The 26,091-nt window shown below is 45.6% G+C and overlaps 1 protein-coding gene across 2 annotated transcripts in view; it reads left to right on the top strand.

Moving 5' to 3' along the window:
- The window catches only part of GNAO1 (G protein subunit alpha o1), a 146,897-nt gene that overhangs the window by 32,047 nt on the left and 88,759 nt on the right, over positions 1 to 26,091 (top strand). For both annotated transcript variants that reach the window (XM_061468988.1, XM_061468987.1), the window contains exon 3: positions 17,772 to 17,913. In XM_061468988.1, coding sequence (XP_061324972.1) covers positions 17,772 to 17,913 — 142 coding nt within the window. The remainder of the gene's footprint in view (positions 1 to 17,771; positions 17,914 to 26,091) is intronic.

Here is a 26,091-nt window from a genome sequence, read left to right as displayed (position 1 = left end):
TTTTTCTGTTCCTTTGGCAGTTTCAGCATGATATGGAAAATCCAGCCCAGCTACAGACTTAAAGACATCATTTTGGGACAAGATCTGTCAGGAGGAATGAGGCATTTTGATGACAAGTCACTTACGCTGTGACTAGTGCATGTATATAGGAGAGGCTATGTTTGCCTTTGTGCCTGCTGTCCTTTCTGTATCTGGAAAAAGTGAGAACCAGTGCAGTGTTTTCCTTTGGCCATTCAGTACTGTTTGTACCAATAACAGCACAGTCATGTAGAGTTTAGGGGAAGGGACTGTGTCTTCTTAACAGGGGACAAGGCCCTACCACACCATGGACAGTGCTGCTGCTCACATAATGAACAGAACATGACGGTCTTCAGCTAATTTCTCCAGTTGCCTTTGCTCTTGGCATAAAGCTTTGGTGCCCTTGGTTCCTGTGATACGGGAATTTAAATGTGAAATGCAGGTCAGAATTCATGTTGAAAAGCTTACTCTAGTTCAATAGGAAAGGTTAGAACAAGTTTCTTCAGCCTTCAAGAGAGTAGTGGGGTGAGGACTAGACAAGTTATCTGTTACTCAGTTTGTGGAGACCCTCAGCTGTAGCCCCTGGTAACAGGCAAGTGGGTCTAGCTGGAGCCAGCTCTGCAGAATGAAGAGCCAAGAATTAAGACACCTTGCTTCCACTAAATTGAGGAGAAGCTGAAGAAAGGCTTTTGGAGGACAGAGTGAGATGCATCCAGACTTCACAGGTCAGATCGGTTCATGTTGGGGTATAACAGATTGTATTGCGGGGACTGCCTTGGGAAGCCACATTGCTGTTGAATCTTGCAGTGAGCAAGCCCCCAAACCCCACAGCTTGGCCACAAAAATCCACATTTTCCTATCTCACAGGATACCCATCCTGTTTGTATCTCATGCATGAGGGCAGGACACATTGCCCAGATCATATAAAGGAGGATGGTAGGGCCAAATTCTCTTCTAAAACTTGACCAACACTTGTCCTGCAGACGTGCAGCCAAATTCTCTGCTGAGTCAGCAAGATACAGAATCAGGTGTGTATGCAGTTATGAGTGAGCTTGAGTCCCCAGAAGCCTAATGATGTAAGTTCACCCAGTCACAGCCTTTTGTCACTGTGTTTCCTCAGTGCATTTTTACTCGCCCCAGTGGGATTTTTTCATTTCTCTGACCACTTGCTGGTTTTCAGCCCCATTTTCTGGTATATATTTCCTATCTTTTCCATCCCCCTGTTATTTTCCTGTGCATTTGCCTGCGGCAAATCCAGCAGCCAACAAATTCTTGTTGAACTTCTGAATCTACCCTGTTCAAGTGGGTGCTAAATCAGGCAGGACAAGTCAAGCCAGTTCTAATTCTTGTGATAGCAATTGTGCTTTTGGAAAATAATTGACAAAAATGTTGCCTTTAGAGCATGTCTAAGAGAGAATGATCATATTCTGAAACTCTGGTCTGCAGAGCGCCAGTGTTCAAGTAGGACATTTTAATAACATCCTTCATGGACAAGTGTTTTGCTTGGACCAATTTTTCCCTCCCTCCTCTCAGACAATTGTCAGCAAAGGGACTCTCAGGGAACAAAATGGAATTAAATCTATTCAGAAAATTAGAACAGTCTGCATTTCTTTCTTTCTGTGCTGGATGCATTACTAGTGGGGCTTTAATCTGCGGGTTTTTTTTTGCCTGAAGCACACTCTCACTCTTACCTCTTCACAGTGCTGCTGCTGTTCCACAGATAAACAGGTCCTCCCTGAGTGGATTATAGCTCTCAGGCAGGCTGATGACAAGGATAAAACAAACAAATGCATTCCCAGGGCCCTATCTAGCTCTTCAGGAAGAAAACAGAAACCTTCATGGATTTCAGTAGAGCTTTTACCCCACCCTTAACGGTCCCTTTGCTGATGGCTAATTGTACAGGGCCCAGGAAGTCTGGGTTGTAACAACTTGTGTGGAGTAGGTTGTGTGTTTCCATGCAGCAGGTAGCTCGGGCTGGAGCCCGCTGTTCCCTCCACAGCCATGCTGCCAACCACTCTCATCTGCACTCAGACACGTTTGTATTCCATGTGACATTTGTATTCCATGTGACGTGATCCCCTCAGCTGCTCCTGCAGGTTTGCTGGGTTCTGTGGAACTGGGAGTGCCTGGGTGGACAGACTAGAAGATCCCTTTGGAAGAGGGGATCCAAACTGACAAGGCAGTAACTGAAAGGAGCAACACTGGATGACCCAAGACTGACATTAATATTCACATTCCGAGAAAAGGAGAATGAGTAAATAGTGAAATAAGGGGCAATTGAAAGAAAAATAAGCCAGAAATACATATGTTGAGATAAGCAGCTGCTAGGGAGGGGACAAGAGCGATGTTAAGTGAATGATCAAGAAATTTTGTTGGCTTTGAGGTGGAGACAATCTGAGACTGATCCTCCCCATCCCTCGCTTTAAAGCCTGCCTGCCTCCAGCTCACACCCACTGATCTGTGTCTCTTCTGCTGCTGCTGGTACAGTTTTCTATCTTGGCTATTTAAACAGCTAGTTTCTTTCTCCCACTCAATTTTTGTGTGCTTCTACAGCTGGGGACCAGTGCTTTCAGTAGTAATGGCTTTGAATTAGAGGAATTTTTACCAGCCTGCTGTTCCTGTAATGTACCCTGGCTTAGAGTGATAATGAGGATTTGGGCATGTAAAGAAACTCTAAAGTACCCATGGATATCAACACGAGGGAGTGCGACTCTGAGCCTTGGGCATTAGTGACTGAATGAGTGAGTGATCGCTTAGCACAGGAAGCCAAAACAGGGGAGACAAAAGCCACACATAATCTTCCTGGGCTGGCAAATGCTGTTTATCTTATTTGTTTAAATGAGTGGAGAACAGAAAGGTTTTCTTCCCTTCTGTTGTTCTGTAGCTGTGTTACAGTTTAGCCTTAGCTGTGCACAGTCGATTGCATGATGTTGGCAAGGAAGCCATCCTGGACTGGCCCAGTGAAGGACTGTGAGGTGGTCTGAAGAGTCCAGGAACAATGGGCATGAGGCCATTACCCCACCACAGAAACCAAAAGACTCGAAGGACTCTGTCGTGGTTTAAGCTCGGCCGGCAACCGGCTGAACCCAGGACAGTCTCCTTTCGCTTTTGTTATGTCTGAAGAACCACAAATATAAAACAAGGCAAGGGGAAGTTCTTTAAAATTACTGTTCTTTTGGGGTAAAAAATATGAAACGCTTCCATGCCAGGGATAGTTTCTAGCAAGAAACATCAACTGTGGTCACAAATAATCCTGCCAGAGTATGTGCGTCTGTTTTGAGTGCAGCATAACTGCATGTGCAAGTGGGGTGAAAGCACACTGCTTTGCTACCAGATTCCAATGCAGTGCAAATCGTTCATGACGTTCTTGGCACTCAGTTAGTGCTCCCATCTATAATTTCCAGAAGCCTCATTCTAAAGGGCGGGGGGACACATCAGGCCTGTTATTTCTGCTGGCACCGTTGGTACTAAAAATAACTGTGAATGATATGATGGAAGCTGTATTTGAGCTTGTCAATAGATAAATTTTGACTGGACAGCAAGAAATATTTCTAATGATGGAATGTGTTATACTGTGGGTTTTTATTTCTTGAGAAGAGGTGAAAGCCTCATTGCCCTGAAGCTTTTAAAGGGATGATTTAGGAATGAAGAGGAGGGAACAGTCTTGCATCATGCTCACATGTTCTGGGATTCTGGGGAGCCCTGCAGGAGATATCAGTGAAGAACGACCATACAATTTCACTTCCATCAACCAGATGAAGCAGCCCCATGGCTGGGTCTGTTTCCCATGGTTAGCAGTTGACTCCAGGGCCCAGGTCCCTCCTTCAGAGAGCCAAATCCTGATACGCTCAGGCACACATGGGCTTTCTGCTGCCACATGTTTCCTGGCAGGAGCTGCTGTGGCTGCAATACCCCCAGGCCAGCAGCTTGATCGGGCATGAGCTGCTGCAGAGACCAACCAGATAACTCATCCTACCTGCAAGACATGCTCCTGGCTGGCCTGGAGGTGTTTGGACAGATAGGCCTGCCATACTCACCCCGAAAGGGATGGCATCTCCATGCTGAGGTCCTGTGTGGCTCAGGTTCCAGCGTTGGAGGTATGGGAGTGGGACTCTGGGATATCACAGCCTGCAGCTTCTAGACTTCCCTCGCACTGGGTTTGGTCCCTAGAGGGCATGTTGGAGCAGTTTCAGCGTGTGCCAGCTTGTAGAGGTCCCCAGGAGGCCAGTACACCGAGTGAAGAGAGCAGCTGTGCCCCAGCCATACCCAGTCCTTGAAGATGCATGCAGAATGTTTTTTCCAGGGGACCCCTGCTCAATTATCAGTCTCATTCCCATTATCCCCATTCCCTTGCCCTTTCTCAGGCTCTTGGTTTGGCATTATTTGGGATAGAAGTGATTTCCAATTCTCAAGCAGAGGTGGCTGTGGCTGTGGCAGTCCTGCAGGAGTGGGGGTGGACTGGGACACCCAGCCTGCTTTCCCAACCCTACTGCACCCTGCCAGGGCAGCCAGGCAGGATTTAGCATGAGTTACTCCATTTAACTTTGTTAATTGGCTGGCTAATGAGCCACTGGTTGCCTGAGGTTACTCAGCACTATTGCCTCTGCTTATGGAGGAGGTGCTGCTTTTTATCACACGTTTTCACATATCCTGTAGGTTGTAGATTTATTATATACGAATTAGTAAGCTATAATCATAACTATTTAAAGGGGGCACTGGCAGTGCTATTAAATGCTATATCAGCCCTCCCTTACCTATGCTTCCCAAATTCAGATCATCTTTGTATTGCTTTCATCCCACCTCAGGGTCACAAAACTGGGGGCTGTTCCTGTTCATGGGACTGCAGGTGATGGGAGGGAGGCCTGGCCAGAGAGGAGAGGGAAGGCCTGTGCTGTTTGGAAAACTCCAAAGCTTTGAGAAACTAATGAGATGTCCAAACTTTCCTGGGTACTTTCTGGAAAACCAGAAGTCTACCCCATCAAAACAGTGCATTGTCCAAATGCCAGTAGCACACCCACCGTGTGGGTGATAAGACAGTCCAAGTAGCCTACACTAATTAAACCTCAGCCACTATGAATCTAGTCAGGCCTCTCCAGAAGAGAGTTTTACATGAGGGACAGTTAAATAATACTAGAGATAAGCTTAAACCCTGTTGATCGGATGTGGAGCAAATTTATTAAAAAGCAGACTTACCAAATGTAGTTGGATGCTTTATAACGCAGTTCAGACAGTCTCTTTGAACTGCAACGTAATGTCTTCTCAGATACAGACTTACAGGCATTTGCAAATGAAATCAATAAGGAATTTCTCAACAGAAGATGAGGACATGGGGTATAACAAAGACTAATGAAAGCATTAGAAGGAACATGCTCATTTTCGGAGGTGTTTGTCACAGCAGTCCCTTCCCATCATAATGTGTGGACACATTTACACATGCATTTAAACGCAGCTCTGCTCTCAGTTGTTGCATCTACCTAGAGAGCAGGTGGTGACTTGCTGAACCAGACCTAGTCCCTACACCCAGCGCTGGCTGCTTGCTTGCACCATGGCATCTGCTGCTGGGGCCTGGTGGCCACCAGGTATTGCCTGCAAATGGGGAGTGTAAAGGGAAGTAGGAGGAGGTGCCAGGAGTGCTCTCTGATGAGCTTCCTGAGGGGCTCATTTCCCAGCTGTCCATGTTGTTTCTTGGTAGTGCAGCACTCCTGGGGCTCCCATTAACACAATATGGGCCTGGGAAAGAGAACGTAAGTGCCAGCCTGGCTCTGGGCCAGGCTTTCAGATGAAAGAGTGCGTCTGTCCAGAGCACCCTAGACACTTGATTCTTGATCACTCGTTTCTCCACTGGCAGGAGCTGCCGTGCCAAAAGCTGGCACAAAGCTCTAGGGAAGCACAGGGATCTGTGCCTCACCCAGTAAGCATGGGAGAGCTGACTCTAGCTCTCAGTATTCCTGGGTGACAGGGGCCCCCTAAGGATCCCATCAAGCTGGCTGAGTCACCCAGGGACACAGGGGAGCGCCTCTGCTTTCTGCCAGTGGCCAGTCCTTGGTCCACTGACTTTATAGGAATGTTCCTGGTTAGAGTCTCATCCTTCTCTCCTGCTGCCATCAAGAGGTCACAGGACAGTCCTTGGATCTGGTTACAATGCTCCAGCTCACTCTGCAGAGCAAGGACAAGTAATTATTTGTGGTTTTTTGGCAGTGGGTGAATTCAATGTGGCATATGTTAGTATTCTTCCACTATATGGGAATGTTTGGCAGCGCACTGCCTCCCGGTTCCACCCAGTGCCCCAGCGGCCTCACAGGGAGACACTGACTGGCTGTCCTGGCTCGGAGAGGTGGGGGCACAGAATGACACACAGAGGGACCCCAGAGCTGAACCCTTAGTGTCCTGTGTGCCAGGAAATGCCACGAAGCACTGAGGATGCCTGAGGTCTTCAAATCCTTTTCAAACAATATCACATTGGAATAGGTTGGCTGAAAAACTTGATAAAATGCTGGGAGAAAGTGTTCCTTAATCCTTTTCAGGGCAGTTGTAGGTGGGAGACTTGGAGCAGAGACAGGGCCTTCCCCCACTGCCATGGATAAGATACCCCTCTCTGGATGTGGGTGCCCGGTTAGACCAGTGAGGGTCTCATTCCTCACTGGTATTTTCCCAACATCAGCTGCGGTTGAGAATCCCTGAAGGGTTAACGCTACTTGACTGAATCCTTGTGGCAGGTGTCAGGGGGAAGCTGTGCCTTTGTCTTCCATTTAGATAACCTATTCTCTGAGTACAAGTGTAGAACTTATGATTTAAATACATCCAAATGCATGTAATTAGTCACAAGTGCAACATACCTCTCCTGCTGCGAAACCTTATGAACAGTGTGGGCAGAATCCTAAAATACCGCATGTGCCACGTTCCAGCTCAAACTCTTCAGCTTGGAAAGCCTCAGTGCAGTGAGCAGACCTGAGAAGCCAGGCTGCAGAAGGTCAGACCCATCACTTCATGTTACCAAGGTCAGGGGCCCAGAGCAAGCTTCCACTACCACCTGGTTGCAGAGGTGTCTACCTCTGCTTCATCTGAGCCATGTTTCAGCTGGAGGTAGAGACTTCCAGGAGGATGCAGTAAGTACAGACAGCAGAAACTTTGCAACCCCTGCAAGAAATAGCGCAGTGAGGCAGGCAAGTTTTGGTTTTATGCTGCTTGCAGGAACTGCTGTTCCTCTGCCAGGACTTTTATCACATCTACACCAGACATACCCATTTTGATTGCAAAATTTTCCATCAGTGGAGGATCCATTGTGGTCTTTGGGAATCTTCATCCATCAGCCAGTTACTGTCCCTTGGACTGTGAACTGTGGGGTGTGGTGCTGGGTTATATCCACCAATGGAACGGCAGCATTTTGCAGGACTGGGAGCACCATGACTCAAAGATCTGAGTTGAGATTAGTGGAGGCTAATGCCAGCTTGGCAGCACACCCAGGGGCTTGGCAAGCATGCTGGTCAGAGATGGAGCCCCTTAGCTGTAATCATGCCAGAGAAGATAGACAGGATATGAAATGGCATAATCACTCCTTCCAGAATTGATTCCTCCTCAGCTTGAAGCATGTTAAAACATCAAAAGTACTGAAAAAAAACCCTTATCTGCTAGACCAGACCTAACCAAACACATCAATTATTGCTTCAGGAAGACAGTCGCTGCTAGGTCTGATATCCAAAAAAAATCAAAGATGCTTTAAAGCATGTTTTTATTTTAGCTGAGTGTTTTCACAATTCCTAATGAGCACTAATACAGCTAGGACACACAGAAAAGTGTGTCAGCTGTGCAAAGATCAGCTCTAGATACAGGGAAGGAATTCTGAATTCCAATCCATTTCAGTAGAATGGGGGGCTTTGGAAGCTGGGTTTGTCACGTGATGGCTGGGAACCAGGTACCTCTTACCAACACCTTGCCTTAATACACAGAGAGAGTCGTGCACTGAGTGTCTGTACACAAGTTTGCTCTGTTTTTACTGTGGGATTTGGTGGTGGTACTTGATTGTGAGGATGAAATACGCAAGGAGATGAAGGGACTGTGTGTGTCCCTTGTCTTCTCTATTGTCCACAGAATATTTGGTTATGGAGAGCAACATCTGGTAAGATTTTGAAAGGCAAAGTCACCTTCCAGCTATCAAAACACATCAGATGAGGCAGATGGGAAACCAGAAATATTATTTAGGTTTGGGCAGTAAAACTGATATTGAACCCATTTGCCTTGTTTTTCAGGCTTTGATGATAGTTAGTGACACCTTACAGAAGTTGTAAGTGATCTAAAAAAGACATAAAAGCTGCTTTGTGTCCTTGTTTAGGGGATGATTTTAACAAAACCATTATGGGGTTTTAAAACACTGTTTTGACTTTCTAGAACCAGCTGTGGGATGATCCAGCTGCAGTTGGATCCCCCTTGCATCTAAGAGAACATTTAAGAGGATTAATCCCAATAATTTTAATTCAACAAAATGACCTTATATAACATTACCAAGGAATTAATGAGAATTCTCTCATGTGGGTCATCACAGGCTGGTGGATTTTTTTCCGCCCCACGGAAAAACTGGTCTCAGGCATTGCATGGACAACTTGGATTGACTATGTAACACACTGCATGGGATCAGAAGATAAGTCACTCAGAGCAGAAACCCTTTTTCCTTCACTAAATAATGATTTAGGAATGCACACAAAGAATGCAGCTGTCAGCCTCCACTGGTGCTATTTGAAACCCTTTTGGCTCCAAGGCTTTTTCCACAGAAAAATGCAATCTCATCTAATGCAAATGCTACTGCAGGAATCTCTGTAGTCCAGCTGTCTTCTTTTAATCGAAAAAAATCCTGATTTAATTGTTTTTGACTGAGTTTCTTTGCTGTTCTTACTGAGCCGAACAGGATGCATATTAAAGCTAATTAGGTGCATGTAGGGTATTCAGTATTTGATCTTAATATTAAAGGCCCCAGGAGAGGGCACATTATCAAAGTTACACAACGGCAAATTTTAGTAAAACCAAACTATGCCAGTGGCCTGACACTGCATAAACCCTGTGTCTTCGCTGCTCCTGCTTGGTGCAGAATGTGTGGGGCTGGCACAGCTTCTGCCCGTGTCCCTGTCCACGCCTTTTACAATTACAGAATCCCAGACTGGTTTGGGTTGAAAGGGGTCTTAAAGCTCATCCAGTTCCAACCCCCCGCCATGGTCGGGGACACCTTCCGCTAGAGCAGGTTGTTCCAAGCCCCGTCCAACCTGGCCTTGAACACTGCCAGGGATGGGGCAGCCACAGCTTCTCTGGGCGACCTGTGCCAGGGCCTCAGCACCTTCACAGGGAAGAACTTCTTCCTTCTATCTAACCTGAACTTCCCCTGTTTAAGTTTGAGCCCATCATCCTTTGTCCTGTTGCTACAGTCTCTGATGAAGAGTCTCTTCCCAGCGTCCTTATAGGCCCCCTTCAGATACTGAAAGGCTTCTGTGATTTCTCCACACAGCTTCTCTTCTCCAGGCTGAGCAGACCCAACTTTCTTAGCCTGTCAAGAAAATTACTCCCCATCTGGACAGATTTGCCTTTGGGGAGCATAAGAAACTGATTTGAGTCAGCAAGAAATGGGGGTCTATTAGACCCCCATTAGACCTGTTAAGAAATAGTCACTTCTGTATCAGCATGATGGCTTTTTTTATCCCTGACTGCACCCGTATAGCACCATCCCCTAATATTAGGGTGACTTGGGTGGGTAAAACCACTGGTATGGTTGACTCTGTGCACAGTTAGGCTCGTTTGTGTGTTACCTATTGTCATGGGTAAGCCATGGGATGCTTCATTTTCCTGACTTTACGTTTCAAAGGATTGCTACATCCTCATTGAGTTTGGGTGGAGTACTAGCACAGTAGCTGGATTTGCTCTGCCTGCTTTGCCTTGACTTCTTTTGAAATATCAGAACCAGTGTCCTTCACTTATCAATAGTAATTAATTACTTGCATGATGAACTAGACTGTTTAGACTCTCAAACTTGTTTTATACACAGGGTTAAAACCAGCGTATTTCACTCTGCTGCTTTCTGTTAGAAAATGTAAATGCTGAAATAATCCTCATGGGGCAAAGATGGAAAAAGTTGTTGGTACATCCCAAATGCAGGGTACAAAAACCAACCCAAGACCTCAGGCTGATGAAGGACACATGGGACTAAGCATGCAGGCCAGGAAATCATCTCTGCTTTCAACTGCAGCATGCAACCAAGGTTGGGAGCACCCCTCAAGATAGCCCAATGACAAACATACACATTGATGTAGAGGTCAATGAAAAAATAATACTAATTAAACAAAGCCTAAGAGCTGTTTCCAAAAAGCCACAGGACTGTACAATCACAGCACCACAATGGGAGTTTTATTTAGTGCACTTGTTTCTGCTTTTGGTCTGTATTAAACTGGAAATGAAGAGTATTCTGTTTATACACCTGAAAACAAGCTGAAATCAAAGAGGCTGGGGAAGATGCAGTATCTGGGCCCTACATGTCTAGAAGCTAATTGTGGTTAGTTCAATAGCTGCTTATCTGCAGGCGAAAATAAGATGGTAGCAGCATCTATTCTGAATCAACATGAGAGTTTCTTGTAACATCCTTTTCCAGCTTTCTGGCAAGCAGTTAAGCTGCACATGTCTGGTTTTAACTAGACCTCATGAAGGCATCAGCGTTACTTACAGATGTTGATGCTAGGCACAAATTTAGTTTCCTTACGCGGCAAAGCTTCTGTCCTGTACAGGTCCATGAACCTTTTGAAACTTATCTGAATAAGTTTGACCATTTCCAGGGCTGTAGATTTTGGTGACATTTCAATCACCCAATAGATTTTTTAACATGAACCAGCTGGTTACTTAGAATAATGCCTTTGCATGCACTTTGGTGGTAAGAATTCATTTTTGAGTGACCCAAAGGTATTTCCTCCAGCTGGGAGTCTATCACAGGGCTCCATCAGTACTTTCTTGGACTAGTGTTAAAAATTCAGGTTGAAAAATTGCACTCTTTCAAATGAGCTCTGTTTGCAATTTTTAGTTCACCCTAACTAAAGAAGCTGTTTTTCTCTTCAGAGAAGTGGGCATGTAGGCAAGCAGTCATCTTAATCTCCATCTCAGAGAATTCCTTGTGGAAACAGGATGTACAATGTGTCATTCAAGCAGAGCCAGAAGGGAAGAAGAATGAGAGTCTGGAGAGATTTGCACCATGTTCACAGAGGTCCGGACTGTGCCTTTGCAGTCTTTGAAACATAAGGTCATGTGTATATGCGTTGATTTAGTTTAACATAATCCAGGAGTTTTTAATCGCATTTCAGGCTATTAAATGAGTGAGAGGAGAATCACTAGAATTTAGCTTCATAACTCTGCTGTAAACAGATTATAAACCTCGTATCAAGGTAAAAATAAAAGTAACTGATGACCTCTAGCAGATTTTCCATCAACATTTGATCAACCCTTTCCCTTCCCTACACATTAAAGTCAGATTTTTTCATGATTATTTTTCCCCATTTGGAAACAAAGTTTAGAGTTTTCTTCAAAATTAGGTGGGGTTTTTTGTTTTGGTTCAAGCTCTGTGACACCTCATCGGTATAACTTGCTTGATTTTGGTATGAAACAGGAAAGATTTTTTTGAAAGAAAAAGAGAAGAAGGGGGGAAAAATATCAGAAAATTTTGCCAAGCAAAAATTAATTTGTAAGGTGCATTTGATCCAAAAGCCTTCACATAAGATCCGTTTTGGATCAGTCTGTACCCTAAACATCCATGAATGAATGGGGCTGTCAAGAGCCTGAGCTAAAATGCATTGGTGGGCAGATGATCAGTTGTCCCTTCCATATGCCTCCCTTCTGTTGTGGCCCAAGTGCTTCCGGCAGTTCCAAGCAGCACATACACCCTGTAGCATCTTGCACTCTTTGCATTGGCTGGGGGATTTTCCCTGCCCACCTTGTCCATTTGGACTCTGGGAGCTCCCCATACAGAGCACTCAGGTGATCTGAGCTTTCCTGACATGGAATGAGATGCTGCAGGGGAGCATGTAACCATCCAGGTGGAAGCGGAGTTCTGGGTTCTGTTCAGGGTACCTCTGCCACCAAACCCAGGCCAGCATCCTAGAGCCCCAAGTGCAATGATCTTAAAGTACCTTAATTTGCCCAGATGAAGGCGAGAAGCTCTTCTAGGAACTGGACCATTCATTTGCAAGGTATTAGCTTCTGCTACACTTCATGTGTAATAATCCCCTGGTGATTTCCTACTTGGATTTATTCAAGCAAATCGCTGTAATTTTAGGGGTATGCATTGATACAGGAAAACTTCATTCAGCTCGAAACATCTTGCTGATTGAAAGTAAATCTACTTACAAAACAGAAATCGTATGGGATTTATTTTCCCTGGTAGGCAATTGAAGTCTCTGTGTATGTTTTTTAAAGTGGTGGAGGCAGTTTTAAGCCACACAAAGTTCCCTGAATTTAGCAGGAAAAATTTCAGTGGCATTGGCTTGAGGTTTAGTTTTGACAAAGTGCATGAGATGAGGCAGGGATGTGTCAGTCAGGAAAGAAGAACCAGCATGCAAAGGGATGGAGAATACTGAGAGCTGAGAGGAAGAGGGGGAAAAGTGGTGTCCACAACAGGCTCCACTGCTGAGCACTGCCGTCTCTCTCCCTCCAGTACAAGAAGGGCAAGTTGTATAAGATTAAATGTCTTCAGACCAGCTGTTTTTAAGGAACTTCTTACCACATATTTAGAGGCTCTGCTGGCACCATCTCCAAAATGCAAACACTTCTTGAGAGCTCTTGGAGGGCAGGTGAGGTACCAGAAGACAAGGAAAAAATGTAAACATCATGGTGTCTAAATATAGAGGGAGAAAAGAGCAGTAAGAATTATAGACCAGTCAACTTCTAGAAGCTAGAGGAGAATTGAACTATCAATCAAGCAATCTGCAAGCACCTAGGAGATAAAAAAGGAGATGAGTGACATCCAGCATAGATTATACAAAAATGAGGCATGTTAAACTGATTTCATTTGGATTCTCAGCAGATGTAGGAGAGGAATAGTTGGTGCCATAACTCAGTTTTGGGAAGGGTTTGACTTAGTATAGCTTGACTTTCAGAAAGTGACCTGGAAAAACAGTCTAGATAAAACTACTTCAGATCTTACACAAAAATGGATGAGTAGCTAACTCATTCCCAAAGAATACAGTTACCAGGGACTTGTGGTGAGAGCAGAGGACTCCATGAGCCAGGACTCTGCAGGGATCTGGGTTGATTTCCTTCAGAATTTTCATCAGTGAAAAATACGTGAAAAGACAGAATTGCATCTGTCAGTGTTGTGGAGCTGGGAGAAGTGCTTCAGCACATCGGAGGATGAGCTTTATGGCTTAAAATGGTCTTGTCAGGTTAGAGGAGTGAGGACTGGGTCTAGTCTGGTGCACTGTGCCTCAAGAAGGAGGAGGGCTCATTTGGAAGAGGTGTACAGAGGAGTCATTGCATTTACTAAACCTGGCTTGGGTTGGAAGGGCTGCAAGGAAAGCACCAGAATAGCTTGTCTGGGATTGGAGCAGGGAGGAAGGAAACTGTAGCCTCTGCTGCAGGAGGTTTTCAGGATTGATGGACAAGTATTCCCACCAGGAGTGACCTAGGCAAACTGACTGCTTGCTTGGATCAGCCCCAAGCTGAGATCCAGCCCCACCGTGCTGGAACTGTCATGTGCTTTGTTCAGAGCTGCTGTTCCACCACCGCTGGGAAGTGCTGTCAGCAGGGACATACGGCAACATTATCTTTGGCTTTGCCTTTTGAATATGTTCGTTTTATAGTGAGAGGCTGAAGGAATGTAAGTGCTGTGTTGAAGCCAAAGCAAGCTGCTACGCAGAATGCACCCCCTGTTTCCATGTATTTCATTTACTTTGTAATTAAGCAGTAATTGCTGAGGCACACTGGGTGCTTCTTCAGTATTAATGACTTGCTGGAGGACGGCAGAAGATCTGGTCTGCATTTTCCCCAGCAAACGTCTGTCTGTTAATGCCATTCTAAAACAAGTATGACAACATAACATGCAAACACATGGGGTATGCTGTTAGCAGCTGAGGAACAGGGAGCAGTCATTCATGGGTGCATTAGACAATCAGGTTGCTTCAGTTGTCTCTCACTGTTCCACTCAAAGCAGGGTGTTTCATTAGGCACTTGGTGAATGAAATGGCTTTTTAATTGCTCAGAATCACTTTTTAAAATTCCAGCATTGTCTCCCCCTTCCACAGCCCCCTTGATCCTCTTAAATCTCTTTTCTTCCTTTGCCCTGCAGAGAACCGGCTCCAGCGTGGCAATGAGGAACCTGCCTGCAGCAGTTCCCTTTGTATTTCAGAGACAGGCAAAAATACAAGCCGTTTAGAAAGAGAAGATTCACATTTTTAGTGGTGAAAAACCTGTGTTCCAAATAATACGCAGGTTGCTTAACGAGTAGCCAGCCCACCCTGCCTGAGTCTTTAAAGACTTCCCAGTCTTGGTGCACTGTTCACGTCTATTAGTTCCTACACCCTCTGCATTTTTAATGGCTACAGCTCCCTACAGTATCCAAATCCCATTGCTTCTTGTCTCCTGAGGCACACAACCTGGGTCCAGCCATGACTCATAACAGTATACCTCCCAAGAGTGTTGTTGGAGCTTTAAATGCCCTCAAGGCAGTAAAGCACAACAGCAGACAAGAAGGTGTATCCCAAACGGGTGAGCAGCAGCATGAACATTTCCAAAGGACTGTGGAAAAAGCTGCCATGGAAGCTCAGCCGTCAGCTTGCCAAGGCAAGCAAGAGGAGAGACATTTGCTGGAAGCATATAGGACAATAAACCAGTTCACAGTGTCCTAGCAGGCTTTGGAACAACACTAGTCAGTGGGGATTTGCTCGCTCACATATTAAGTAATGTGCATGATTGATTAATCCGTAGGTACTTCCTACAGCAAAACTTCAATCCTGGCATCCGCAGTGCTGCTTCCAGTCCCTGTGGCTGCCTTCCCAGAGAGATTTCAAGGAAGAACAATTGGGGTGATTTTTCTCCACGCTCTTTTCTGCCCCCTTGAAAAGTAATGCCTTTATGGCTGCTTTGAAGGATGCCAGCATGCTGCCCAGTCAGCAGTATGGCCACTGAGGGATCAGTGAGCCACTCTGCATCACTTAATTCTGCCCCTTCAGCACAAGGAGCCCTATTACTTGATATGGAGCTTGCTGGCTGGGAGTATTTAGAAACACTGAGTGTTTAGAAGTGAAAATGTCAGGCAATAACTTCATGGCACAAAGCCATAGATTCTGAATGTGACCATTCAGCCCTCTTTTTGCCGTATCAAGACCCTAGTTGATGCCTGTCAGTGAGAGGCAGAAACAAAGCCGGCTTGAGGTACGGCACCACTCTAATCTCCACCAGCATGATCAACGACTGGACCAAGCAGATCTCAGCTGCATCCTCTTTCTCACCCTTTTCTTCACTGGCACAGGCTGCTCAGAAAAGCCGTGGCTGCCCCATCCGTGGCAATGTTCAAGGCCTGCTTGGATGTGGCTTGGAGCAACCTGCTCTAGTGGAAGGTGTCCCTGCCCATGGCAGGGGATTGGAACTGGGTGAGCTTTAAGGTCCCTTCGAACCCAAACCAGACTGTGGTTCAGTGATTCTTGCCCCACTCTTATGTTTCCTTCTCTTAGTTGACGCAGAAGCAACATGCAGTTCCCCCTGCCCCAAATCCCAACCCCGAGCCAACCAACCAGAAAGAATGAATTATTTCTGTGGATGCTTTTGCTAACCGCCTGCTTACCTCCCACAGGACCCCCACTCTGCCAAGCTCATTGCTGTCATGCTCAGAGCTGGGAGGAGCCAGCACTGTACAGTCTCCCTTGAATGTGAACAGGACTGATGCAGATCCTTATGCTTTGTGCCAGACATAACTCTTCAGGTTTGACTACAGCTTTTGACAAAGAACACATTTCCCAGAAGTTCTGCAACTTGTCTGAGTAACAGTAAATGATCCGTGAGACCCAGTGCTGACACACAGTTCTGCTGGCTCCCCTCCTTCCCCTGTACTCAAATGCTGCTATTCCAAACCTCGGCACAAGCACTGGCCAAAAGCTACAGAATTCAAGGTCTGCTATTGCCCTTAACTCCTAATCAAAATCAAAACTAGCTATAGAAGGAATTTTGACAAATTGGCAAGTCTTCTAGTAAGTCAGAAAGGTTTTTCCCCAGCCCTGCTCCTCTCAGCCTAGTTGAGACAAACCAGCAGCCCTTTGTGCTGTTCCCAGCACCATTCCACCTTTCTGGAGCTAGGGTACCTGAGCAGGGGGCTCTGCCGAGCTCCTAGGATTAGTAGCTTAAAATTTTCCTGGACAGCAGGTAATTTGAACTACAGCCTGTCTTAGGCTGTCTTTATTTGTAGTTATATATTTCCAGGACTCAGAGGGTGTTCGAGCAGCTCCTCCGTGGAGCTCAGTGTTCGATGATGTGTGAGCAAAGGTTGTTGTGGGGAGAGCAGACGGTTGGCCACTTGTATTAGAAAACCTTTCGTGAGCTGAGCATCCGGGGAAGTAAATCTGTGTCTTTGTCAGCATGTTTCTATCAGCTATGTTTTTCATGTAGTCATCTGTTAACAACACGGGGCTGGCATCCAGCCCTATTCTTCAGCACCATCCCAGCACTGTATCTATTACAAGCTCACTGTGGCTCCTGCTAGCGCTGCCTCTCCCCAGGGGAGTGCAGACACTGGTCAGGATCTTGTTTGGTGTGCATCTGATTTAGAAAAAAAAGAAGCAGAACTCCATGTTATAGACAGGATGAGAGATTTTACCAGTGACCAGATCTCTTACTGAAGGACTCTCTCTTGTCCAGTGAGATCTGAGGATGAGCAAGCAAAGACTTCATTTTGGTGAAGCAGATCATCCTTCCTGCTGATATTTAAGAGACAGGATCATAATTTATGTCTTTACTGAGAAGAATTATTGTCAAGCACAATTAGCTCTGCAAATCTAAGCTGTCTTCTAGACACACCAGGCTTAGTTCTGCTTAGTTTTTGTGTTACTTAGAGTTGAAGAAATTATAGGGTCAATCTTGTGACCCGAGCAAAGGACTACAAGAACTCACTCCATCATTCCTTTTGCAGAGTTTAATAGAGACTAACAGAGCTATTGCTCCAGTGTGAGGAGCTGATAGGATGTGGTCTCGTTCTCACCAGGATGTGGGTGTCATTCCCACCTCACTTAGAGAGAGGATAACATAGCATGCTTTGAGGCAGCAAAACTCCCAGCACTGTTCTTAAAGGAAAGGTAAGGAAGCAGGAGACATGAAGGGTTGTAAATACCTTTTAAGTGCTACAGCTAAGTAACTTCTCATATCCATGCCTTTGTACCCCATGCTTTCAAAGGTATTTTAATGGTAGTTCCTTTTATAAGGCACCCCAGGTGCCTTTCAATTACTTGGGCACCCCCACTCCATGTGAACATGAGGCTCTCTGGGCTCTAGCATTTGCAGTTTGCCTGGGAGGGAGGTACCATATGTACCAACCCTGCACAAAACCTCCTTGAGAGAGAGCAAAAGGGATGTTAATTCTAGGCACTGGGCTCAGACACACGACTGGTGAACAACCAGAAAGGTTTAAAAAGAAATGCTGACTAAATTAAGTGAATCGAGCTGGCAGATGTGCTCTTCAAAAGAGCTCTCTTTGAAATGCCTCCCCCATTGAAATTACATTCTCAAGAGGTTTTTGTCCTTTGCATTTTCTTCAGGATCATCCATGAGGATGGCTTCTCTGGAGAAGACGTGAAGCAGTATAAACCAGTGGTCTACAGCAACACTATACAGTCACTGGCAGCGATTGTACGTGCCATGGATACCTTGGGCATCGAATATGGTGATAAGGAGCGACGGGTAAGTTAAAATCACTACTGCTTGAGTACAGAGAGCTGAGCACTTGGAGGCTTCAGAGCACAAACGGGAAGCATTTGCACAATCTGAATACCTGGAGAGAAGAGGAGGGAGGGGGGAAGATCTACATCACTGTTGTATGCCTATTGCAACCAACCGAGGCACAGGAACAATTACATATGACATGCCATTTGTACGCTTATCCCAGGAAGTGTAGCCTTGGGGACGTGAATGTCACAACAGCCACAATCTCTCGTTCCCTGGCACTAGCCAGGCCAGTACATAACAATTCTGTTACCTAGGGACAGCCTAGAAAGGGGTACTGACAGATGTGGGGAAACAGGAAGAATGTGCTAGATCCACAGGCTGCAAGGAGAGGTGTCTCAGGAGAAGTCTTGCTGCTGTTCAAATTCCCTCCACCACCCTGCCCATGCAGGGAAGCTTTTAGGATTAACTTGACTTCTGTGAGGGCTGGACTGGCTCTTACATACCCTCAACAGCAATTTCACTTGCAAACAAGGGGATGTATTAACTTCAGTGAGGTTTGTATGGACAGCAGGCAGCAGCATTAGCATGTATCTTATCAGAATAACCGTTATGTCTGGCAGCCTCCTCATGCCACACACCTAGGCGAGTCTGTCCTTTTACAGTTGCCACTCTGTTGTTCCTTTAACCAGCATCCTATTTTTAAACAGTGGCTCTTCTGTGAGGTGCCCCTACCAGCCTCTGCCTTTCCTTTTCGCATTTCTGGCTCAGGCCAAGCCCACACAGAGAAAGTCAGAGCTCTAGAGAAGTCAAGACCACCCATTTTGCGTGCTGCCATCCCAGAGAAAGTAAAACTACTTGGTTTCACTGGAATTAAAATAATTTCATATTAAAGACCTGGTAAAGGCAAAGTCCTATACGCCACTGAGTTAGTCATGACTATTTTTAGGTAGCTGTCAAATGACAGATGTATGGCATACCCCAGACTCCTTATCTAAGGGTTGATAATAAAAGCATTCACTAGAAAGAGCTCCAGAATCCTGCTGTGGTGTTACTGTATGAGGAGGTACGTTGTTTCTCTCAGTTGCAAAGGGGTATTTTGATTTCTTTGCATGTAGCGATTTTTCCCACAGGAACTCCAAATCCTGGAGACGTTTCCATCTCAAATGTAGAGGTGATACCATAATGGAGTTCTTGTGAGCTTGCCGAGAACTAATGGGGATGGCTTTCAAACAGAATACATTAATCTGTTGATTACTCGGTGACTCAGCTCTCAGCAAGGCAAAATATCTTGTCTCAGCTAAAAACCTATGCCCAGGAAAACAGAAACAAATCATTCTCCATGTCTGATAAACCGTCTGTGGCAGACAGCTTTGATATGTAAAATTTCTTTTTTCTTAAATAGCTGAAGTCCTAGTTTGAGCAGAGAAGCTCAGCACTGCTTTAGTGCCAGGGCTGGCAAAGTACAGGGCATGGAGGGGGAGACCTATTAACAGGTCTGCCAGGAATAAGAGATGGAGTCCTAAGCTACGCAAAACGTCGTGTCCGTTGATACTGCTGTGGGCAACGTCCCAAGTGTTCCTGGGATCATACGATAACTCAGGATGGAAAGGAGCTTGGGATGTGTCTCACCCATCCACCTGCTGAAGCAAGGTCAGCTCTGAGGTCAAACCAGGTTGCTCAGGGCTTTATCCTATCAGGTTGGAAATCCTCTGATTTTGGGGACTGCACAGCCTCTTTAGCAGCCTGGACCACTGCTTTGCTGTCCTCTTGATGAAAAGGTTTCTCCTTATGTCTAGTGTGAACCTTTCTTGTTTCAGTTTATGCTTTTGGCAGTAGAGATCCTGAGTTATGCTTTGCAAAGTATAAAGCAAATTAAATCAAGTTCTCCCCAACATAGTTTCTCTAAGATACAAAGTCCTAGAGAAATTACTCCTGTCTTATAATGGTGTCATGCTGACTTTGTACAGATAAGCCTGCAACAAAACATTATAAACCAAACAACAGTCTGGGAGGGCAAATTCATAGTATCTTCTTTCATAGATGGGAGTAGTATTCCTTCATGTAGTAGTAGATAAAGGGGAAAGAAACCAAATCTTGTCGGCTGTGGTCTTCCACTTGCTCCTTTCTCTTAGTCAACCTCCACAGAAAGTTGCTGTTATTAGTATGAAACAGTATTTATTTTAATCTTACAAAGAAGCACATGGCTTCTGCTCCCCCACTTTTGTTATTAATGCACAGCTGCTCTAAAGAGAGACCATTACACAAGCGATTTGTTGAGTATTATGCTACATGGTTCATCCCTTTTCAAGCAAAGCTTTTCTATTTTAAAAGTCATTCCTCAGCCATGGGTTTCCAATGCAAATCTTTTAGTGGGGGATTTTCCCCTACTCATCACTTAAGACCCCAAGAGAAGAGAGCTAGGGAAGGGGACCCAGGGCTGCAGCTGCTCAGCCTGGTTCAGCAGCAGAGAAGGACAGGATTTCCTCAATGACCACTTATCTATTACAGCTTCCCCTACCCTGACTTCATGGGAGATGCGTCTGCCCCTGTATCCCTTCCAAGTGGCACCTTGACATGATTCAGAGCAAAAAAAGCCCCTCCTCTACTTAATAAATGTGAATGAGATTATTTGTGCTTTTGTTATTGAGGTAAAATAACTATATCCTCTCTCATTGTTCTCATTTTATTTCTGCCCATAATTATACCTCCAGTCTAATAGAAGCAAATGACCAGAAAAGTCCAGATTAACCCACTTAGCTTTTGTCAAAGTGAGATCAGTGTAGGAAATATGAGCTAATACATCAAAATAAATCACAAAAAACATATGTTCCAGGTCTTGCTGACCTCTTTCCTGGTAAGAACCTGTCCCCAAGTTAAGAACAAAACAGTCTGCGTGTAGGTTTTCACTTTATATGTGCTCCTTGGTGCAGGTGAACAGGTTTTCTTGCAGTTGTGCTTGTCTCAAGGTTCATGGCCTGAGGGCAGCAGGTACGTCCCCGTTTTGTATCCTTCAGCACAGGGAGGTAGGAGCATATGACACGTTACCACTGTACACAACCCAGAAGGTCAGTCTGGAGCTCCAGAAAAGATGTAAAAGTGCTAAGTCACAAATCTTTTACATGTTGCAAGAGGGCAGGCAAAAAAGAAGTAGTCAGTGAGGAGACAGAATCTGGCTACAGGAGGAGCAGCATCCATGTGTGTTCCTCATCTCCAGGGCCATCACTGCCCAAGGGCTAGATCACCCACTAGCCGAGAGCAAGAGGGTACATGGAGGAAGAGGGGCAGAGGCTTAGTTTTGCCTGGCTACACAAGACCCTCTATTTGGCCTGTAGGCCACTGCTTAGTCTTTACCTTTATAATCAGATTAACAGCAGGAGAGTCAGGCCATAACATACAGCCTCTGGATTAAACCGTTCTCTAAAGTGCAAATGTATTAATAAAGCAAGCAGCAAGCTCCTCACTGATTCCCTTTCACTGCACCCAGGCGGACTAAATGGGAAATGGAGATTTAAAGCCAGGAATCCAGAAGCTGACACAAGTGTTTGGATCTGATCAAGCAGGAAGGGCAGGGAAGTGATGTATTTTCATTTCTCCATTTGAAGAGCCAGTTTCATAGTCTGGCTTTAGAAATCCCAGCCAGAAGCAGCATAAAGTCTCTTCCTTTGTGGGTCAATGCTGACCTCAGGAGCTGCTTGGAAATGCAGTGCCTGTGATCCCACTGCAGGCTGGTATGGAAACCGCTGTAGATGTTAGCATAAACCAGACAGAAAAAGGCTGAAATTGTTCAGAAATCACTCAGCAGAGAATCCCAATATCAGCCGTGCGGCTCAGATACAAGTGTCTGAGGTGGCAGGGTCACAGGTCCAGCACTCAGCAGCTGGAGGTGGCAGGCAGTGACTTTCACATTGAACTTTTTTCCTAGCAGGAGTCTGGAAATGTCTCTGTTTCAGCTATGAAAGGGAAATCTAAAAAGCTGCTGAAGCATTAAAAATAATTTGTAGCAAATTTTTTTCTTTCAGGCAAAATGTGTCTGTGGTGACCTTATACTGTATATAATGTGTAACTCCAGAACTGGGAGCTAAGCAGATATGTACCTGAACATTTTAAATACTGGCTAGTGATATGAAAAAAATAAATCAGTTTAGTGTAATTGAACAGCCCTCTGAGGCAGCTGGCAAAAGGAGCCACGTACACTGGAGCTACATCTAACCTGCTTCTGAAGAGGATGGTGCATGCAGAAATCCAGAGCTTCCAGCCCATTCCCTCTGCACATGCCAAAGGTAATTTTAGGAGCTGCCCTCTTCCTCTCGCCTCTGCTTGGTGGTGGCAGAACCAGGGACACAAAAGTGTCACCTCCTGCCTTCCAGTCACTGGAAGGGAGCAGTGTGTAGCAGAAAGCTCTCTTTTGTAAGAGCTGCTCCTGTGCCTGGCTTTTCCTACTTGTCAGCTCAAGGCAGTATTGTAGAACTGTCTGGGTTGGAGGGGACCTTCAAAGCTCATCTAGTTCCAACCCCCTGCAATGAGCAGGAGCACCTTCAACCAGATCAGGTTTCCCAGAGCCACATCCAACCTGGACTTGAATATCTCCAGGGATGGCGCATCCACCACCTCTCTGAGCAACCTGGGCCAGTGTCTTGCCACCTTCACTGTAAACAGTTTCCTCCTCACAGCCAGCCTGAATCTCCCTCTTTTACTTTAAAACCATCACCCTTCATTCTGTCACAACAGGCCCTGCTAAAAAGTCTTTCTCCCTCTTCCTCTAGTTCCCTTTTAAGTACTGAAAGGCTGCAGTAAGTTCTCCCCAGAGTCTTCTCCTCACTTCTGTCTATTTAGCCAAGCTGGCTCCTACTGCGTGTCCCTGACCTGAGCTCTCTGAAAGATGCCAAAAGCTGTATAACTTTGGGGAGGGCAAGTGAGGTTAATCAGGCACCACCATGCTGGTAGGAAGTCCCAGATCGCTGACTGGTACCTAGTGGGGTGGTCTGTGGTCTGGGGGTGAATGTGGTATTCTTGGGTTTGCGCTGCTGCAGTAAGAATACTGCCAGCCCTTGTTTGACTGCTGTGGTAAGCAATGAGAACATAGTGAAGCATAACTTAGGGCTGCTTTGTGGAGAAGCAGAACAGAGTGAGAGGAAATGGAAAATGGAATAAGGGGGCATTAGCCACCCCAGTTTTACCTGGTGTCAGCATTTGTCTGGATGTCCAGCTGAAGCCTGCATGTAACCTGCATGTTCCTGCTGTACTGGGTCTGCTGGCTTCCTCACTGTAAGAGCACTGGACAAATATTTCAGCCTGCCCTTCACTAAGGCGTAAAGTTCTGTCAGTCTTTTTCGTTAAGACCAGTGCCACCTTTCTCACACACCCTCATCTTTCTTTGCTCCCCCACGAGGTGCATTCCAGATACCATCATTCATGGTTTTGAGTGGTAGAGACAGTAAAAGGCATGACATTTCTTGAGAGGTGGGAAACATAAACCAGAAAGGAAAGCACTTCTTGTTTTCACAGCCTGCCTTGTTGCCGGGGAGATGCTTGGCTCATTCAAGAAAGGCTTGTTGTTGCTACCTAAGATGGCCAACATATTGGAAATCATTGCTGTAAAATGAGGGTGCAGGAGAAAGAGGGAGACAGCAGAGAACAAGGGAAAGCCCAGAATAAGCTCTGCCTGCAGTCATAGTGCATGAGCTGCAAGCCCCACTGTGGCAATTCTGGGATCTCTCTAACCAAAAGCTGTGCCTTGCACATCCCGCTGATGCATTTTCCCCCTTTAGACATCCCTTGAGCCCCTGAAAATACAAAATCTCTCCAATAAATGATTGCAATAAAGTAACAGCAGAGTGTGAAAATGGTGTATGATAGCCCTTTGTGCCAACTAGAAGACCCTGAGATCGTCTATTTCCATGCCTTTGCTCTCCTGCTTAGGGAGAGTCAAACTCACGCATCATCACCAGAGATCCCAGCCAACTCAGCTGAGACCTATGGCCAGACCCTGGAGACCTTGCTTTACCACAACAAGAACAGCAGGCTTGACTTCGCTCTCCTGCAAAGCTGAAGTCGTAGTCATTAAGTTAGTAGCACGGGATGATCTTCATGAAGCAAAAAAGTTCACCCTAGAACCAGTGTCTGGTTCGCTGTAGTCATGCTGCTAATAAGGATAGCATTCAGAAGGGAGACAGAATAAGCTTGTATCATGGCTATAAACAGAACGTGGCTTGCTCTTGCAGTCAGGATTTGGCCTAGAAGAGTCATCCGAGTAAATAAGCAGGTTGGAGGTTGCCAAGTGTTCATGTAGAGTTTTACTTAGACTAAATTTGTCAGTCTTCTTTCCAACCTGGGTAGTTGAAACAGAAAACTGGCAATTCATTGAAGGCTAAAATGTGATCTTAGCTCTGGCATCACAGCTATTTATAGGGCAGCAGTAGTGACGATGAACAATAGTCAGAATCCCAGCCTTCTGCAAGTGTGTCACAGTGATTGTGAGCAGGAGGAAATCCTGTGTTCATGAGGGAGATCATACTGGCTCTGAGTAAAGGGAGGGATGGGGACTCCATGTAGCTTAGAAAATGTAATAGCAGGTAAGGAACTTAATTGCACAGATGCAGCTGCATGCAGGAGCAGTATCAGCTCACCTTTCTTCTAACAGGCTGTCAATCACTGACAGAGCTCTAAAACCCCAAACTTCCACAGGCTGGCCCAATGTTACACAGTTTTAGTCCAAACTCATAAAGAATGAAGAAAGGCCGTGTGAAATGGAGCCGAAAGGAGGCAGAGATTGTGGGCGGCAGGCATGTGCCAAGTTGAAAACATGTGGCATGTGGAAGGCTGCTGTGAAGGTGCCACCTTGCTAAGCGGCTGATGTGCCAGCATGATGTTTTTCCCATTGGTCCTGCTTCTAATCAGGAAGCAGAATAGATCAGAATCTATGATGTTGGCATGGCAACACTTTAATCCTCACTCAAAAGTAAACCCTTGGTCTGTCTGGTCCTTGGGGTCTCCCAGACAGCATGGGCTGGTGGTGAATGGGCAGCAGTTGGGGACAGGGTGGGATTGTTCTCCTGGTCTTCCAGTTCCTCTGCACAGTCAGAAACCTGTTTCTAAGAAACACATTTGTAGGAAAAATTATGCACTTCATCATCATTTCTAAGTAAGCCAGATGATGCCATCACACCCTAAAATGCCACTAGGATCTCTTTCTTTGGTGAGCACTTGCCATCAGCTAGGCACTGTAGATTGGTAACATTTGCCATCCATGTCGCTTTCCCAACTCTGAAATTAGGTCTGTAGCTAACTGTCTTATAAAACTGCTGACCAGAACAGATGCCATCAATTCAAATAAGCTTTTTAATTTTCTTTCAAACTAAGAGAAGGGAAAGAGGTGTCTCAGGGGATCATTAATAAGAAAGAGACCATGATCATCTTGCTGAAACTGCAGGCTACAGGTTGAATCTAATCACATCTTTCACCACCTAAAGAGGGCTTTAAGGAAGATGGTTCCTGAGTTCCCAGGGAGGCACAGTAAGAGGACCAGGCAGCAGTCACTGGTGCCAGGAAGGGGATTTCAGCACCAAACTGGCTCAGGCTCTTAGAGCTTTCACTTTTATCTCCATGTCATCAGGAGAGATCAGGACAACCCGCTCTTGAACAGCCGCCCAGCCCTTTGGGCATTAGAAGTGTGGAGGGGTAAAAGAGGTCTGAGGACATTTGTGTATGGGGCAATCAGTGAAAACAGGAGATATCTGAAAGATGGCTTTCAAGTTGCAGGTATTGCCTTCCCCTTCAGCTAGTCTCTAGGAGAAAAGCTCATCAGATGAATCCTCCTGATGATGTTTGCTCCCTGGCTGGTGCGAAGCACAGCCTCTTCAGGTGCAGATCCATCTTTAGAGCTGCTTTTTTTTTTTCTTTTCTTTTTCTGCTTCCAGATGCCGTTTCAGGCTTGATTTCTCAGTAATGAGCAACACTAGTCCTGACAAGGGTCCTTGAAAAGGATCTCTACCTCACCCCAAACTGTCCAACATCCTTGCTCACCTGTGAAAATGCAGACCCTGTGCTGCAGGGAGCTTAGTCCTTCCTGTTCCTTCCTTGCAAGCTCTCTCTTTTCACTGAAAGAGGGTTGTATTTTTCCTCCACGAGTTTTGTGTGTTTGATACTGATTTTTTGAGTGATGCAGGGAGTATTTTTAGTTTGAAAAGAAGAAAA

This window comes from Pezoporus flaviventris, unplaced genomic scaffold, assembly GCF_033815535.1.
Source record: "Pezoporus flaviventris isolate CSIRO_AGI_PZ_B2104156 unplaced genomic scaffold, CSIRO_AGI_Pfla_v1 ptg000054l, whole genome shotgun sequence".
NCBI lineage: Eukaryota > Metazoa > Chordata > Aves > Psittaciformes > Psittacidae > Pezoporus > Pezoporus flaviventris.
Note: the sequence above shows the minus strand (reverse complement) of the source record. Positions and strands in the feature narration are given on the sequence as shown.